The sequence below is a fragment of the Ochotona princeps genome, chromosome 17 (assembly GCF_030435755.1).
Source record: "Ochotona princeps isolate mOchPri1 chromosome 17, mOchPri1.hap1, whole genome shotgun sequence".
In the NCBI taxonomy this organism is placed as follows: Eukaryota; Metazoa; Chordata; class Mammalia; order Lagomorpha; family Ochotonidae; genus Ochotona; species Ochotona princeps.
The window spans coordinates 20,208,669-20,221,517 of NC_080848.1; the positions used below are offsets into that span (position 1 = coordinate 20,208,669).

General features: G+C 51.0%; 1 protein-coding gene across 1 annotated transcript; it reads right to left on the minus strand.

Annotated features, from left to right (window-relative positions):
* Window positions 1-436: 436 nt before the first annotated feature.
* SNF8 (SNF8 subunit of ESCRT-II) lies at window positions 437-12,099 on the minus strand. The gene is made up of 8 exons (XM_058676208.1): window positions 11,928-12,099; window positions 11,534-11,584; window positions 7,179-7,317; window positions 5,919-6,023; window positions 4,555-4,627; window positions 2,397-2,538; window positions 1,819-1,893; window positions 437-691 (listed from the first exon to the last, which is right to left on the minus strand). Exons 1-8 carry the CDS (start codon window positions 11,979-11,981, stop codon window positions 554-556), a joined length of 777 nt encoding a protein of 258 aa, XP_058532191.1. The 5' UTR covers window positions 11,982-12,099; the 3' UTR covers window positions 437-553.
* Between the last annotated feature and the right edge of the window lie 750 nt (window positions 12,100-12,849).

The window sequence follows — 12,849 nt, forward strand, 5'->3', positions numbered from 1 at the left end:
CAAAAATAGAATCTAAGAACCAAAATAGAAACTTCATGAGTAAGTTTACGTCCCCATAGGCTCCACTATTTTCCTCCAGTTTATCAGCTGTTTAGCAGGGGCTTGTTTCCCTTAAGCTCAGTCAGGTCTTCAACAGCCTGGACCTTCTGCAAAATCCAGGAGTCTGTGGCTTTGAGGCCAGCAGTCACAAGGAGGAGCTCTAACTGCAGAGGCTGTAATTCCTCAACATCCAGAGAAACAGGACCCACCAGGCAGGAGACTGAGCCTCTCCACGACCTTGCAGATGACCCGTGCAAGTCATTTCATATGTGCTTGCTGTTCTGTGTTACTCAGGTTATCCTTACTGGATAAATGAGGTTTTCTCCGATAAAGATGCAATGTGAAGGCACTTTTAAAAAAAGATAATAAAAATATTGGGGGAAGAAAGAAAAACATGGAACTTTTTCTTCTTTTTTTTTTTTTTTATGTGTGTGAGTGTATAAACAAAACCACGCAGTTTTACTCCCCGGCAGATCCCTCTTTGCCCTGCCTGCTGCTGTGCACCTGTTCACACTCAGGGGAGGGCTTCTCTGGCCTCCTCAGCTGTAATCTCCTGGGAGTAGAGGTCGGTGAAGAGAGCAGGCAGCCAGTAGTGGGCCTCCCCTGGGGCCTGCAAGTCCAGCCAGGCTAGCCCCTCCTTCAACAGGTGCTCCTGAAGGAGAGAGTTGAGAATCAGAGGTTAAAAAGTAGGGTGGGCCCGGCGGCGTGGCCTAGCGGCTAAAGTCCTCGCCTTGAAAGCCCCGGGATCCCATATGGGCGCCGGTTCTAATCCCGGCAGCTCCACTTCCCATCCATCTCCCTGCTTGTGGCCTGGGAAAGCAGTTGAGGACAGCCCAATGCATTGGGACCCTGCACCCGCATGGGAGACCCGGAAGAGGTTCCTGGTTCCTGGCTTCAGATCAGCACAGCACCGGCCCATTGCGGCTCACTTGGGGAGTGAATCATCGGACGGAAGATCTTCCTCTCTGTCTCTCCTCCTCTGTGTATATCTGGCTGTAATAAAATGAATAAATCTTAAAAAAAAAAAAAAAAGTAGGGTGGCCAGGCAATCCACATACCCACTGTGGCTTCAGTGAGGTTTTGAAACAATACAGTCAATGTGTGCAATCCGCACAGACTGAGATGACTGATCTGGCTTTGGTGAGCAAGGTGTGAAACTGCTGCACAGTGAGAATGACGCCCACTGTAGGGAGATGGAATGAAGAGAACACAGAGCTAAAGACAAGTTTGCTGGCTGGACATGGGCAAAGCGCTGTCTCTGGGCTAACTGCCAGGGGAAGAGAAGTGTGGTGCCACATTTGGACCAGGGGTGCCCAGTGCCCAGAGCCATAAACCCTCGGGAGAAGGCTGGATTCTGCCGAATACCACTTTGCAATGAGATCTGATGTCAGCAGCTGAACTGACTGGCTCAGGAGACACTGAAGCCAGGGCTGACAGCGAATATATGACACTACAGGACACCATGCCTAGCACATCATCACAGGGACAGAACCGTCACACACAGCATTAGTTCCCTTCACTCTGAGCCAACAGCATCCTGATCAGGCGCTCCACACACCCAGGTGTGGGTGACGGCTGGTGGTTCCCCAGCAGAAGGGCCACCAGCTGATATGTGCAGGCCTGGTTTATAAACCTGCCTGTTTTCGTGGGAGTGCTGGGTTCAGGCATGGCAGAGCCTTTGAGGCAAAGGCCAGCAAAGCGAGGCTGCAACGCCTGCCTTCCTGGGCCATCCCCTTCCCAGCCGGGACAGCTTTCCTGGGCCTTTTCAAACTCACGTACCAGCACTTGGCATGCTCGCTCCGTCTCCCATTTAAGACTGGCTTTGATCTCACTCACAGTCACATAACCGTTTTTCTGAAGGAAGAAAGGAGAGGGTCTGGGTCAGGTAAGAGTGCACTTTCCTGTCCAGCATCTGTCCCAAAACAAAACAACTCGGGCCAAGCCTGACAGCACAGAAAAGGAAAGCCCTAGTGATGGGAACAAAGGGGTGACTTGGGGCTTGCAGGGGGCTGCTGGGTCTGATTGTAGAAGTGAGGGCCTCAGTATTAACACACAAAGTCAGACTCCGCACAGAGGACTTGCGTATAACAGGGAAGGAGTCAGAATAGAGAAAGGAATGGTGATAATGACAAAATGGTTAACAACCTAAAATATATAAATATTCAGCCTGTGGCACAAGCACCGTGTCTAAAACACTGCTACAACACCAGCGTCCCCTCTGGCTGCTTCACACCCCGGCTATTCCACTGCCCACCCAGTTCTTACTACTGCACCTGGGAAGGATGAAGCTGGCTCCACCCTCACACCCCTCACAGTCCCTCTGGCCCACATACTCGCTCTCAGAAGCCACGCAGTACCTCTGCCAGCTGTAGCACCACGGTGTGATCCATATTGAGTTCAGCTGGGACAGACTGAATGAGGTAAGTGCCACCAACAGGGATGATGCCAAAGCCAGTGCCAAGGGCCTTGAGCTTCTTGATGGCCCTGATGAGGTCGTCTCTGGGGGAGGAAGAGCAACTTAAAGCCCCTGTGCAGATCAGGCCTAACAAGAAGTTTCAGCTCTGTCACGGGCAGACTATCCTAAGAAGAGTCAAAGGCTGCAGAGCACAATTCCATCAAAATAGAGATAGGGTTAAAGGGCAGAGGGTGGGGCTTGGACATTCCGGAGAAAGGCAAAAGGAACTACTTGCTCCCAACCTAGAGGTCAAAAATACATCCCCGGGGCCCAGCGCTGCAGCCTAGAGGCTAAAGTCCTTGCCTTGCACATGCCGCTTCTAATCCTGGTGGCCCCACTTCCCATCCAGCTCCCTGCTTGTGGCCTGGGAAAGCAGTCGAGGATGCACCCGCGTAGGAGACCCAGAAGAAGCTGCTGACTCGTGGCTTTGGATCAGCTCAGCTCTGGCCATTGCGGTCACTTGGGAAGTGAATCAATGAACAGAAGATCTTCCTCTCTGTCCGATGATTCACTCCCCAAGTGAGCACAACGGCCGGTACTGCGCCGATCCGAAGCCAAGAACCTGGAACCTGTTCTGGGTCTCCCATGCAGGTGCAGGCTCCCAAAGCTTTGGGCCGTCCTTGACTGCTTTCCCAGGCCACAAGCAGGGAGCTGGACGGCAAGTGGAGCTGCCAGGATTAGAACCGGCGCCCATATGGGATCCTGGTGCGTTCAAGGTGAGGACTTTAGCCTCTAGGCCACACCGCCAGGCCCAAAAATAAAATAAATCTTTAAAAAAAAAAAACACTCTCAGGCAACTGTTGGGATATGTGAGTGAGCAACAGGAACAATGGGGAGTAGTGCAAAAATGTGGCAAACTAGACAACGCTTATCAGTTTCAAAGGATAATGCAGCCAGTCACTGCCATCTAGAAATTCAAGCCTAGAACAGCCAGAGTTGCTAATTTCTCTGACACTTAGAAAAACCACAAAATGACGTGTAGATTGTGCATCCAGCCCCTACACAGAGAGGTGACCACCTCTGTCGATGTCCCAAACATGAGTGGGGTGTCTAAAAGCTCATGAAAACTGCCTATCATGAAAACACTATGTGTGGATTTCAGCATGTGCTTCTGCAGTGAAATAAACTGTAACTCCATTTCTCCATGCAGTTTGACCACATGTGTATTATCTAACCATCATGAGAAACTTGACATCAGCAGGTGGGAAGGTCTTCAGCCCCCTGGAGCATCACATGCGCTAACTCCTCCTGAGAAGTCACCTGCAGCAAGCAGGGCTGGTAACCTTCAGCATCACTCATGCTCCCCACTTCAGGCCTTTAGGACCACACTAGGCGGGCTCCTGGGGAACTGCAGTTAAACTGCCTCTTCCTCCTCCTCTTGGTGTGCCATGTCAGTTTAGACCCCATCATCTCCTCCCACCTCTTCCCCAGCCTTCCTGATGTCTAGTCTCCTTGTTCTCATATAGTCCAATTATTAAGAGAGTAACAGGGGAGGCACATTGACTCAACTGGCTAATCCTCCACTTTCAAGCACTAGTATTCCATACGGGTGCTGGTTCGTATCCTGGTTGTCCCACTTCCCTTCCAGCTCCCTGTTTATTGCTTGGAAAAGCAGTAGAGGACGGCCCAAATCCTTGGGACCCTGCAAGCATGTGAGAGACCCAGAAGTGGGTCCTGGATCCTGGCTTCAGATTGGCTCAGCTCTGCCACTGTGGCCATTTGGGTAGTGAACTAGTGGATGGAAGATCTTTCTCTGTTTCTCATCTCTGTAAATCTACTTTTTCAATAAAAATAAATCAAATCTTTAAAAAAAAAAGTACATTTGCATGAAAAAATACTCAGAAAGAAATGTACAAAACACATCTTTTGGTTGAAAAATAATGGGTGGTTTTTGCTTGTTCGTATCTGCATTTTCATTTTTCTAAAATAAAAGTATATTTTGGCTGATCATGCCAAATGATTTCTAAGCTAGCCCCCACGTAAGAGGAGTAGGGAGAAAAGATTTCCTTCTGAGTAAAGACTTCTTTCTAAAATCTGTGGGGTTAGAAGACATCACCTACTGGCTAACATCCTGCGCGAACTTGCCTCTTCCTTTCAACACCTGCTGATGGAGCTCTTCCAGAGTGATCAGACCTATGGGGTGGTGGGGTGCAGGGGGAGACAGGAAGCAGAGATCATCTTCAGGGCTGCAACCACTTCAAATAAATGGACAATCATTTCCCAGTAGCCTACAAGTACCAGATATCATCTGGTTCCTAAATTTCTTTCACCTCTCACAATTAACATAGGCCCGGCGCAATGATCTAGTGGCTAAAATCCATGCCTTGTAACCAGCGGGATCCCATATGGGCGTCAGTTCTAATCCTGGTGGCCCCGCTTCCCATCCAGCTCCCTGCTTGTGGCCTGGGAAAGCAGTCGAGGACGGCCCAAGGTCTTGGGACCCTGCACCAGTGTCGGACACCCAGAGGAAACTCTTGGCTCTTGGCTCCAGATCAGCTCAGCTCTGGCTGTTGCAGCCACTTAGGGAGTGAACTAGCAGTCTGAAAATCTTCCTCTCCGTCTCTCCTTCCCTCTGTAAATCTGCCTTTCTAATAAAAATAAGTAAATCTTTAAAAACAAAAACAACAATTGTTATAGGTTCTGAGGCCTTGTGAGCACCCTCAGTGGCTGCAGCAGGAGCTGGCACTGTGGCACAAACAAGTTAGGCCACTGCTGGGAACACCGACATCCCACATGGGTGCTGGCTCAAGTTCCAACTGCTCCACTTCCAAACCACCTCTCTGCTGATGTGCCTGGGAAAGCAGCAGAGGTCAACCCAAGTGCTTGGACCCCTGCACCCACAGAGGGAACACAGCTGGAACTCCCGGCTCCTGATTTCAGCCTGGCCCATACGGCCCATGTGGAGAATGAAGCAGCAGACGGAGGATCTTGGTCTGTCATTTTTTTTCTGTTGCGCTTCCTCTCAAATCAATCAAGAAATGTGTAAAATGACTGTCTACCTGCAGCCAGTAATGTGTTACTTGTATGAAGCTTGCTTGCTTTCAACACAGAGTACTCAAGGTGCTTATTGAGAGAGGTGACATCACCAGATGGCCCCTCCTAAGGTCACCCTGTGGGGAGCAGAGAGAAACTCAGCCAGCAGCACCAGCCCTAGGAGAGGCAGGGCAGGCCCAACCCCAGCCTTCATACATCATTACAAGGGACGGCAGCGCGCTGCCCACTTCCCTGCACCTTCCGGGCCAAAGCAACAATCATCCCTCGCCTGTTTCACCCTTCCTTGGTCGCAGAGACACACCATGGGTCTGGCTGCACCAAGCATCTGTGACATCTCCCATGGCCTCACAGGCCTGCCCAGGCAGAATGGAACAGAGTTTCTTCTGAGCTTGTCTTGTTTAGAGATCTCACAGGTCCCAGCTACACTCACCTCCATTTCGATGCTTCAGGGCCAGGCACACTTCAATTATCTGGACACCCAGCTCATAATAGAAGTCCCCAACACCCAGCATTTCTGACCAAAACCCTTTTCCAGCTGTAAGTCAGAAAAAACAAAACTGCGTTATTCATCCCTTCACATTCTTCTCTCTCAGGACTGGCTTAGGCCTTTGTGTCCTAGGCCAAATCCTCCTCATTCAGCCTCAACTCCCGCTCCCCTTGCTCCTCAGGATCCGCTAAGAAAAGGGAACTCTTGCAGGCTCTTGGTCACCTGCTGCAGAATGGGCTCGGACAATTCTGAGAGCTGGCAAGCTAAACATCGTTTCTACTCTGCTAACTTCCACTTCAGGATACTAAAAAAAGACACTCTTTAATTTTCCAAAAACACAGTAAAATATAATGAGAGAAGAATGGTCTAGCCAAGGCTAAAAAAAACACAACGCAGACTTAGCATTCAGAAGTCCATTAAAGCGGCAGGCACTGTGTGGCAGCAGGTGAAGTGGTGCCTGCATATCCTGTCACAGTGCCAGTCCAAGCACCAGCCCTGGTTGCTCTGCTGCTGCCTGGGAAAGCAGCGGAGAATGGCCCAGGTACGTGAATCCTGCCACCCACAGGAGAGACCACGATGGAGCTCCGAGCTCCCGGCTCCTGGCTTTGGCCTGGTCCAGCCCCGGCCATTCCAGCCACCTGGAGAGTGAAACAGCCGATGGACAATCTCTCTCACACTGTTGGTCTCTTTTTTTCTTTTTTAAAACTTCTTTTCACTCAGACAATACTGAGTGAAAAACACATGTTATGGGGTAGCATTTATAGCTTATGGTAAGGGAGGCGCCTAGATACTCATGCATTTTAAATGTCGACAGCTCTTTGCCCTGTGACAGTGGGACACAATGAGGTCCCCGCTTCCTCCCTGATGGAACTCTGATGGACTGGCTGCAGCCCATGTCACTATCACTAAACTTGATTATTTTTAATAAAAGGGGGAAGTGTCAGTTGACAATTCTCCTGTAAACACTTCAGGGAGACAGCGGAACTCTGCCAGCCAGCCTCTGCTCCAGCCTCCCCAGGGGGCCCTCAGGGTGAGTACTGCCCCTCAGCCGCGTCTCCCTGCCAGGCACTCCCTGAAGACAATGCCCCCTGGACTTCCACGTTGGCCCCTCCGCAGGGAGGCCCTACACGGGCAACGCAACTAGGCGAGCTTCTGTCCCTTCCACACCCAGGGAACACGGTGCCACTACAGACGATGCCTTACAGGCCAAGGGATCCACCCCGATGGTCGCACACATGTCCTGGAACTGCACTCGGAACTCGGGATTCTTCCGGATCTCCTGTTTGTGCTTGCTGGCAAATTCCTCCAGGTTGGTCTTGAACATATCCAGCTGCTTCGACATCTGTTTAGACGGACAGTGGGGAGGTTAGGGGCAGCATGGCCTGGTGGGTATCAGATGCAAAGCTGGGTCAACTGACCCAGCAGGGGGACAAAAGCTGAAATAACCGTTCTGTGTACCACCCTCTGCTTTTTACCTCCACCTGCTCTGCACAATTCTGTGAAAAAAAAAAAAAAAAAAAAAAAGATTTTGGTCCAGCACGGTAGCCTAGTGGCTAAAGTCCTCAGCTTTTAAGCGCCGGGCACTGGTTCTAATCCCAGCAGCCCCACTTGCCATCCAGCTCCTTGCTTGTGGCCTAGGAAAGCAGCTGAGGATGGCCCAAGACGTTGGGACCCTGCACCCATGTAGGAGACCCAGAAGAGGCCCATGGCTCCTGGCTACGGATTGGCACAACTCCGGCCATTGGGGTCACTTGAGGAGTGAATCATTGGACAGAACATGTTCCTCTCTCTATATATATATGACTTTCTAATAAAAATAAACTAAATATTTAAAAAGATTTATTATTTTTGTGGGAAACGTCTCATCAGCTACAACACATACTTTTTCATGAATTCCCATCCTAAAATCGGGATGCATCTAATAAAACGCACGCACAGCTCTCAGGGTGCCGAACCACTGACTAAGCGCTAGGGGCACCTAAAAATCTATTCCATCTTAGAAGTGAGGGACTGAAGGATTCACATGGTGGAAACCTTCCATCACTGACAGGAGCCGCAGAGGGGAAAAGGCAGGCCTGAGAGGCCTGGGTGTGCTGCTTAACCCCTGAGTCACGGGCCTCCTCGGGATTCACTCCAGCTACAGCAAACCTCAGGCAAGGCTGCGGCCTACCAGAATGCATTCCACAGCTGAACTCAAAAACTCTGGGGGGTTTCTAACATGTCACTGCCATTATCTTTGCTTCTAAGGAACAAAACTAATCCTTTACCCCACTCAGAGTAACCACTGCACGCAAAATTGTCAGACACCCTCAGATTCTGTGAATCACCCTCCTCCGCTGACTTCTGCAGGCTGTCCTACCTCTGCGTGGGAGTTTTTGGAGAGCACGACTTGTGTCTGGTGTTCTTCTCAGCCCGAGGGCCCACTGTCCTGCCTGCTTGCCTGCCTGCCTGCCTCCTCTTCCTCACTCATCACAATCAGTAAGTAACCTCAGAGCCTGCAGAGAAAGGCAAACAGGAGCAAAGAACCTGGGCAAGAACTGTACTCCCATCACTCCCACAGCTGCCAGGGACACGGGAAGGGTCATCATGGTGCTCGGGTAGAACATGTTACCCTTCAGATATTTTCGTAAGATTTATTGATTTGAGGGGCCAATGTGATGGCTCAACTGGCTAATCCTCCACCCTCAAGCGCCTGGATCCCATATGGGCGCCGGTTCATGTCCAGGCTGTTCCACTTTCCATCCAGCTCCCTCTTGTGGCCTGGGAAAGCAATAGAGGAAAGTCCAAAGCCTTAGGATCCTGCATCCACATGGGAGACCCAGAAGAAGCGCCTGGCTATGAATCAGCTTAGCTCTGGCTGTTGCGGCCATGGATGGGAGTGAACCAGCAGACAGAAGATCTATCTCTTCTCTGTAAATATGCCTTTCTAATAAAATACATCTTTTTTTAAAAAGTATTCATTTCAACGGCTGAGTTACAGAGAGCACGCTTCTGTCTGCTGCTACGCTGCCTAAAATGTCCCAAGAGCCAGAGACTGAAGCCAGGAGCTTCTCACACAGATGTAAAGGCCTAAGCACTTGGGTGAGTTAGCCAGGAGTTAGGCGGGAAGTGGAGCAGCTGGGACTTGAATCTTAAATGGACACTCACTCGGAACGCCAGACTGCAGGCAGCAGCGAAACCTGTCCATTCTCAATGCCCGCTCCCACATTTTCATTTTACTCTAAGCACTTAGAAGCCTAAGGGCAGATACTTGGCAAAGCAGTTATGATACCAGCATCCCAGAGTGCCTGGTTCAAGTCCCAGCTTTGCTTATAGGAGACTGTGCTATGTAAGCAGACCCTAGGAGGCAGATGTTGGCTCAAGTACTTGGGTGCCAGTCAACGGCGGGGGGAGGGGAGCACAGACTGAGCTGCTGGCTCCTGGCTGTAGCCAGGCCTCATCCTGGCTGTTGAACAAGCAGATGGAAGCGCTCTCTCTATCTCTGCCTTTCAAGTTAAATTAACAAACTTTTAACGATATAAAAGCCCCCTAAAGACCTAAATCAAGCAGCTCCACCACTTGGTCCCCATACAATCTTACAATTGACTTAATGTCTCAATTGCAAACTTGGAGTCCCAAAATTTCGCTACTTAATAGAACTGTAATGAAGATTTAAAGAGACAAATACATGTAACAACAATAGAAGGTGGTGAGCGTCATTCGGACCTAACCACTAATGCAAGCTTTAGCAGCCTGTGCTGCAACACCAAGTGTTAAGTGGCCCCCTGCACTGCACCAAGTGTTAAGTGGGCACCAGTTTGAGTTCTCACTGATCCAATTCTGATCCAGCTCCCCAGTGGGAGCTAATGGCCTGAAAAATGCAGTGGAAGATGGTCGAAGTGCTTCAGACACGGTCACCCGTGAGAGGGACCTGTAAGAAGCTCCTGACTTGGGCCCGGCGGCATGGCCTAGCGGCTAAAGTCCTCGCCTTGAAAGCCCCGGGATCCCATATGGGCGCCGGTTCTAATCCCGGCAGCTCCACTTCCCATCCAGCTCCCTGCTTGTGGCCTGGGAAAGCAGTTGAGGACGGCCCAATGTATTGGGACCCTGCACCCGCATGGGAGACCCGGAAGAGGTTCCAGGTTCCTGGCTTCGGATCGGCGCGCATCGGCCCGTTGCGGCTCACTTGGGGAGTGAATCATCGGACGGAAGATCTTCCTCTCTGTCTCTCCTCCACAGTTTCATCACACTGTGCGTATCTGCTATAAAACGCACCGTGTTGAAATTGAGCTTTATGAGAATTCCACACAAAGCAATGCTCTAGTTGCTCCATTGAAATGCAACCAACTCCACGTTCAGAGAGCACTTCACTGCCAAGGCAATTTTCAGTTAGCCTTGAAATGCGAGTCTCTTACATCCACTTCGGCTTTAAATACATGTCAGCTATACGGACACAACTCAGCATGTGAAAGAGGCTTTTACTCTACACGAATGGGCAGAGTGTTTCTTGTGTGAGACCAACTCCACTCAGGTCACTAACCTCACACACAATTACACCCGTTTCGTACAAAAACCGTGTTTTGTCACACTGTGCGTTTTTGTCATAAAACGCACTGTGTTGAAATTGAGCTTTATGAGAATTCCACACAAAGCAATGCTCTTGCTGCTCCATTGAAATGCAGCAGACTCCAACTTCAGAGAGTCTTCTGCGTCAAAGCAATTTCTAAGGACCCTTGCAAACTAAGGCTCTTGCACCAGTTCCAACTCTAAAAACATGTTAGCTATAGCAAAGCTACACAGTGTGTGGATGAAGCTTTACTCAACATGAAAGGGAAGAATGTTTGTGTAACAATAACTCCACTCAAGTCACTAACCTCACACACCTTCAAGGATACACCCATTTCGCACGAAAACCCTGCTTTGTCACACTGTGCGTATTTGTCCTAAAACGCACTGTGTTGAAATTCAGCTTTACGAGAATTCCACACAAAGCAACTCTCTAGTTGCTCCATTGAAATGCAATGAACTCCACGTTCAGGGATACCTTCATCGTCAAGGCAATTTTCGCCTAGCCTTGAAATGCAAGGCTCTGGCATCAGCTCCAGCACTAAGTACATGCTACCTATAAGAACGCAACACAGCATGTGGATGAGGCTTTTACTCAACACGAAAGGGCACAATGTTTCTTGTGTGAGACCAACTCCACTCAGGTCACTAACCTCACACACCTACACCATTAGACCCGTTTCGGAAGATCTTCCTCTCTGTCTCTCCTCCTCCTCTGTAATAAAATGAATAAATCTTTAAAAAAAAAAAAAAAAAAAAAAAAGCTCCTGACTCTTGCAGTCATTTAGGGAGTAAACCAGTGGACAGAAGTCCTGGCTTGTTTCTCTCTGTAATTCTGCCTTTCAAAATAAGTGAATCTTCTAAAAAGAAATAAATACATAGATAGATAAGTTGATAAATAAATTAATTAAAAAACTGGTCAGTGTGACAGTTACTAGCAAGCCACATTAGAAACCCTGACTTGCAGCCACCCTGGCAGCTCCACTCCAGGCTCTGGCCTCCTGCCCACTTACCTGGGCGAGCTGGTCCTCGGCCAGGACGGTCCCTCGCTCCTTATACTTGGCCTGTCAGACAAACAGCAGCTTGTCAGCGGAGAGGGTGGGCGCTGGGACTACCCTAAGCGCGCCCACCCACCAAGCAGGGAAAGGGGAGGGTCTCTCGACATGGTCTCCCGGGAAGGACGGGGTGAGGTGAGGGACAGCCATAGAGGGGCTCTGCTGCGAGCCAGTCTGGGGAAGGGAACAAAGAGCTGGCTGGCGTGGGGGACAGGCTGACACCCCAAGACTCCCGGGAACTGGAGAAACGCCGCGGCGTCAGTGCAGCCTTGTCAGGGGCGGGAGGCGATTTAAAGCTGCAGAAGTCGGCTCCGCGACAACTCGGTCTCTGGAAGATCTTCTTCCCTCTCACCTCCGCCAGCTTCTTCTTGGCGATGGCGCCAGCTCCCACCCCGCGGCGATGCATCGCCGCCCTGGGCCCGCGGGCCGCCCCACGGCCGGGACTCCGGGGCTCCCAGACCCGGGCTACACCGCCGGCTCCCCAATACGGAAGCCGGGACGCGCGTCATCGCTGAGCGCCGGAAACCCCGCGGCTCCACTTCCTGCCGCCGTGTCGGCTCTCGTTCCCCGCCCCAGGGTGACTGCTTTCCTAGCTGTGTCGGGCCGGACGACGGGAACCGTGCGAGGATCGCAGCGGGGTCGAGGCCCTAGCGGACTCCCCGGTCCCGGGACGGGGGACCCGCCTAGCCGTCCTTGTCCGGCCCATAACTTCCCGTTCACATGGCTGTCCGCGAGCGGCAGCCTTCCCACCACTGCCTCTTCTAAGTTGCTCATGGGCCACTTGCTCGCGTCGTGGCTCGCGTGGCGTTGACTGTCTAGGATTCCACGCCAACGAACCTGTTGGAATCAGAGATTCTGACTTGGGAGAGCCTAAGATTAAGACGTTGGAGCCCGACGCAGTGGCCTAGTGGCTAAATCCTCGCCTTGCGTGCGCCAGCATCCCGTATGAGCACCGGTTCGTGTCCTGTCTGCTCCACTTCCCATCTCGCTCCCTGCCTGTGGACTGGGAAAGCAATCGAGGACAGTCCAAAGCCTTGGGACCCTGCACCCACATGGGAGACCTAGAGGAAGCTCCTGGATCCTGATTCCAGATGTGCTCATTTCTACCATTGCGGCCGTTTGGGCAGTGAACTAGTAGTGGACAGAGGAGCTTTCTCTTTGTATCTCCTCTCTGTGTATCTGCCTTTCCAATAAAAATTGATACACATGGGCCCGGCGTGGTGGCCTAGTAGCTAAATCCTCATCTTGCACATGCCGGGATCCCATATGGGCAC

Coding starts and splice junctions, on each gene's coding strand:
- SNF8 (XM_058676208.1), bottom strand. CDS start 11,981: ATGCATCGCCGCGGGGTGGGAGCTGGCGCCATCGCCAAGAAGAAGCTG. Junction 4,628..5,918: donor CCTGAAGCATCGAAATGGAG/GTGAGTGTAGCT, acceptor ACCACCCCATAG/GTCTGATCACTCTGGAAGAG. Junction 1,894..2,396: donor TGGTGCTACAGCTGGCAGAG/GTACTGCGTGGC, acceptor TTCTTCCTTCAG/AAAAACGGTTATGTGACTGT.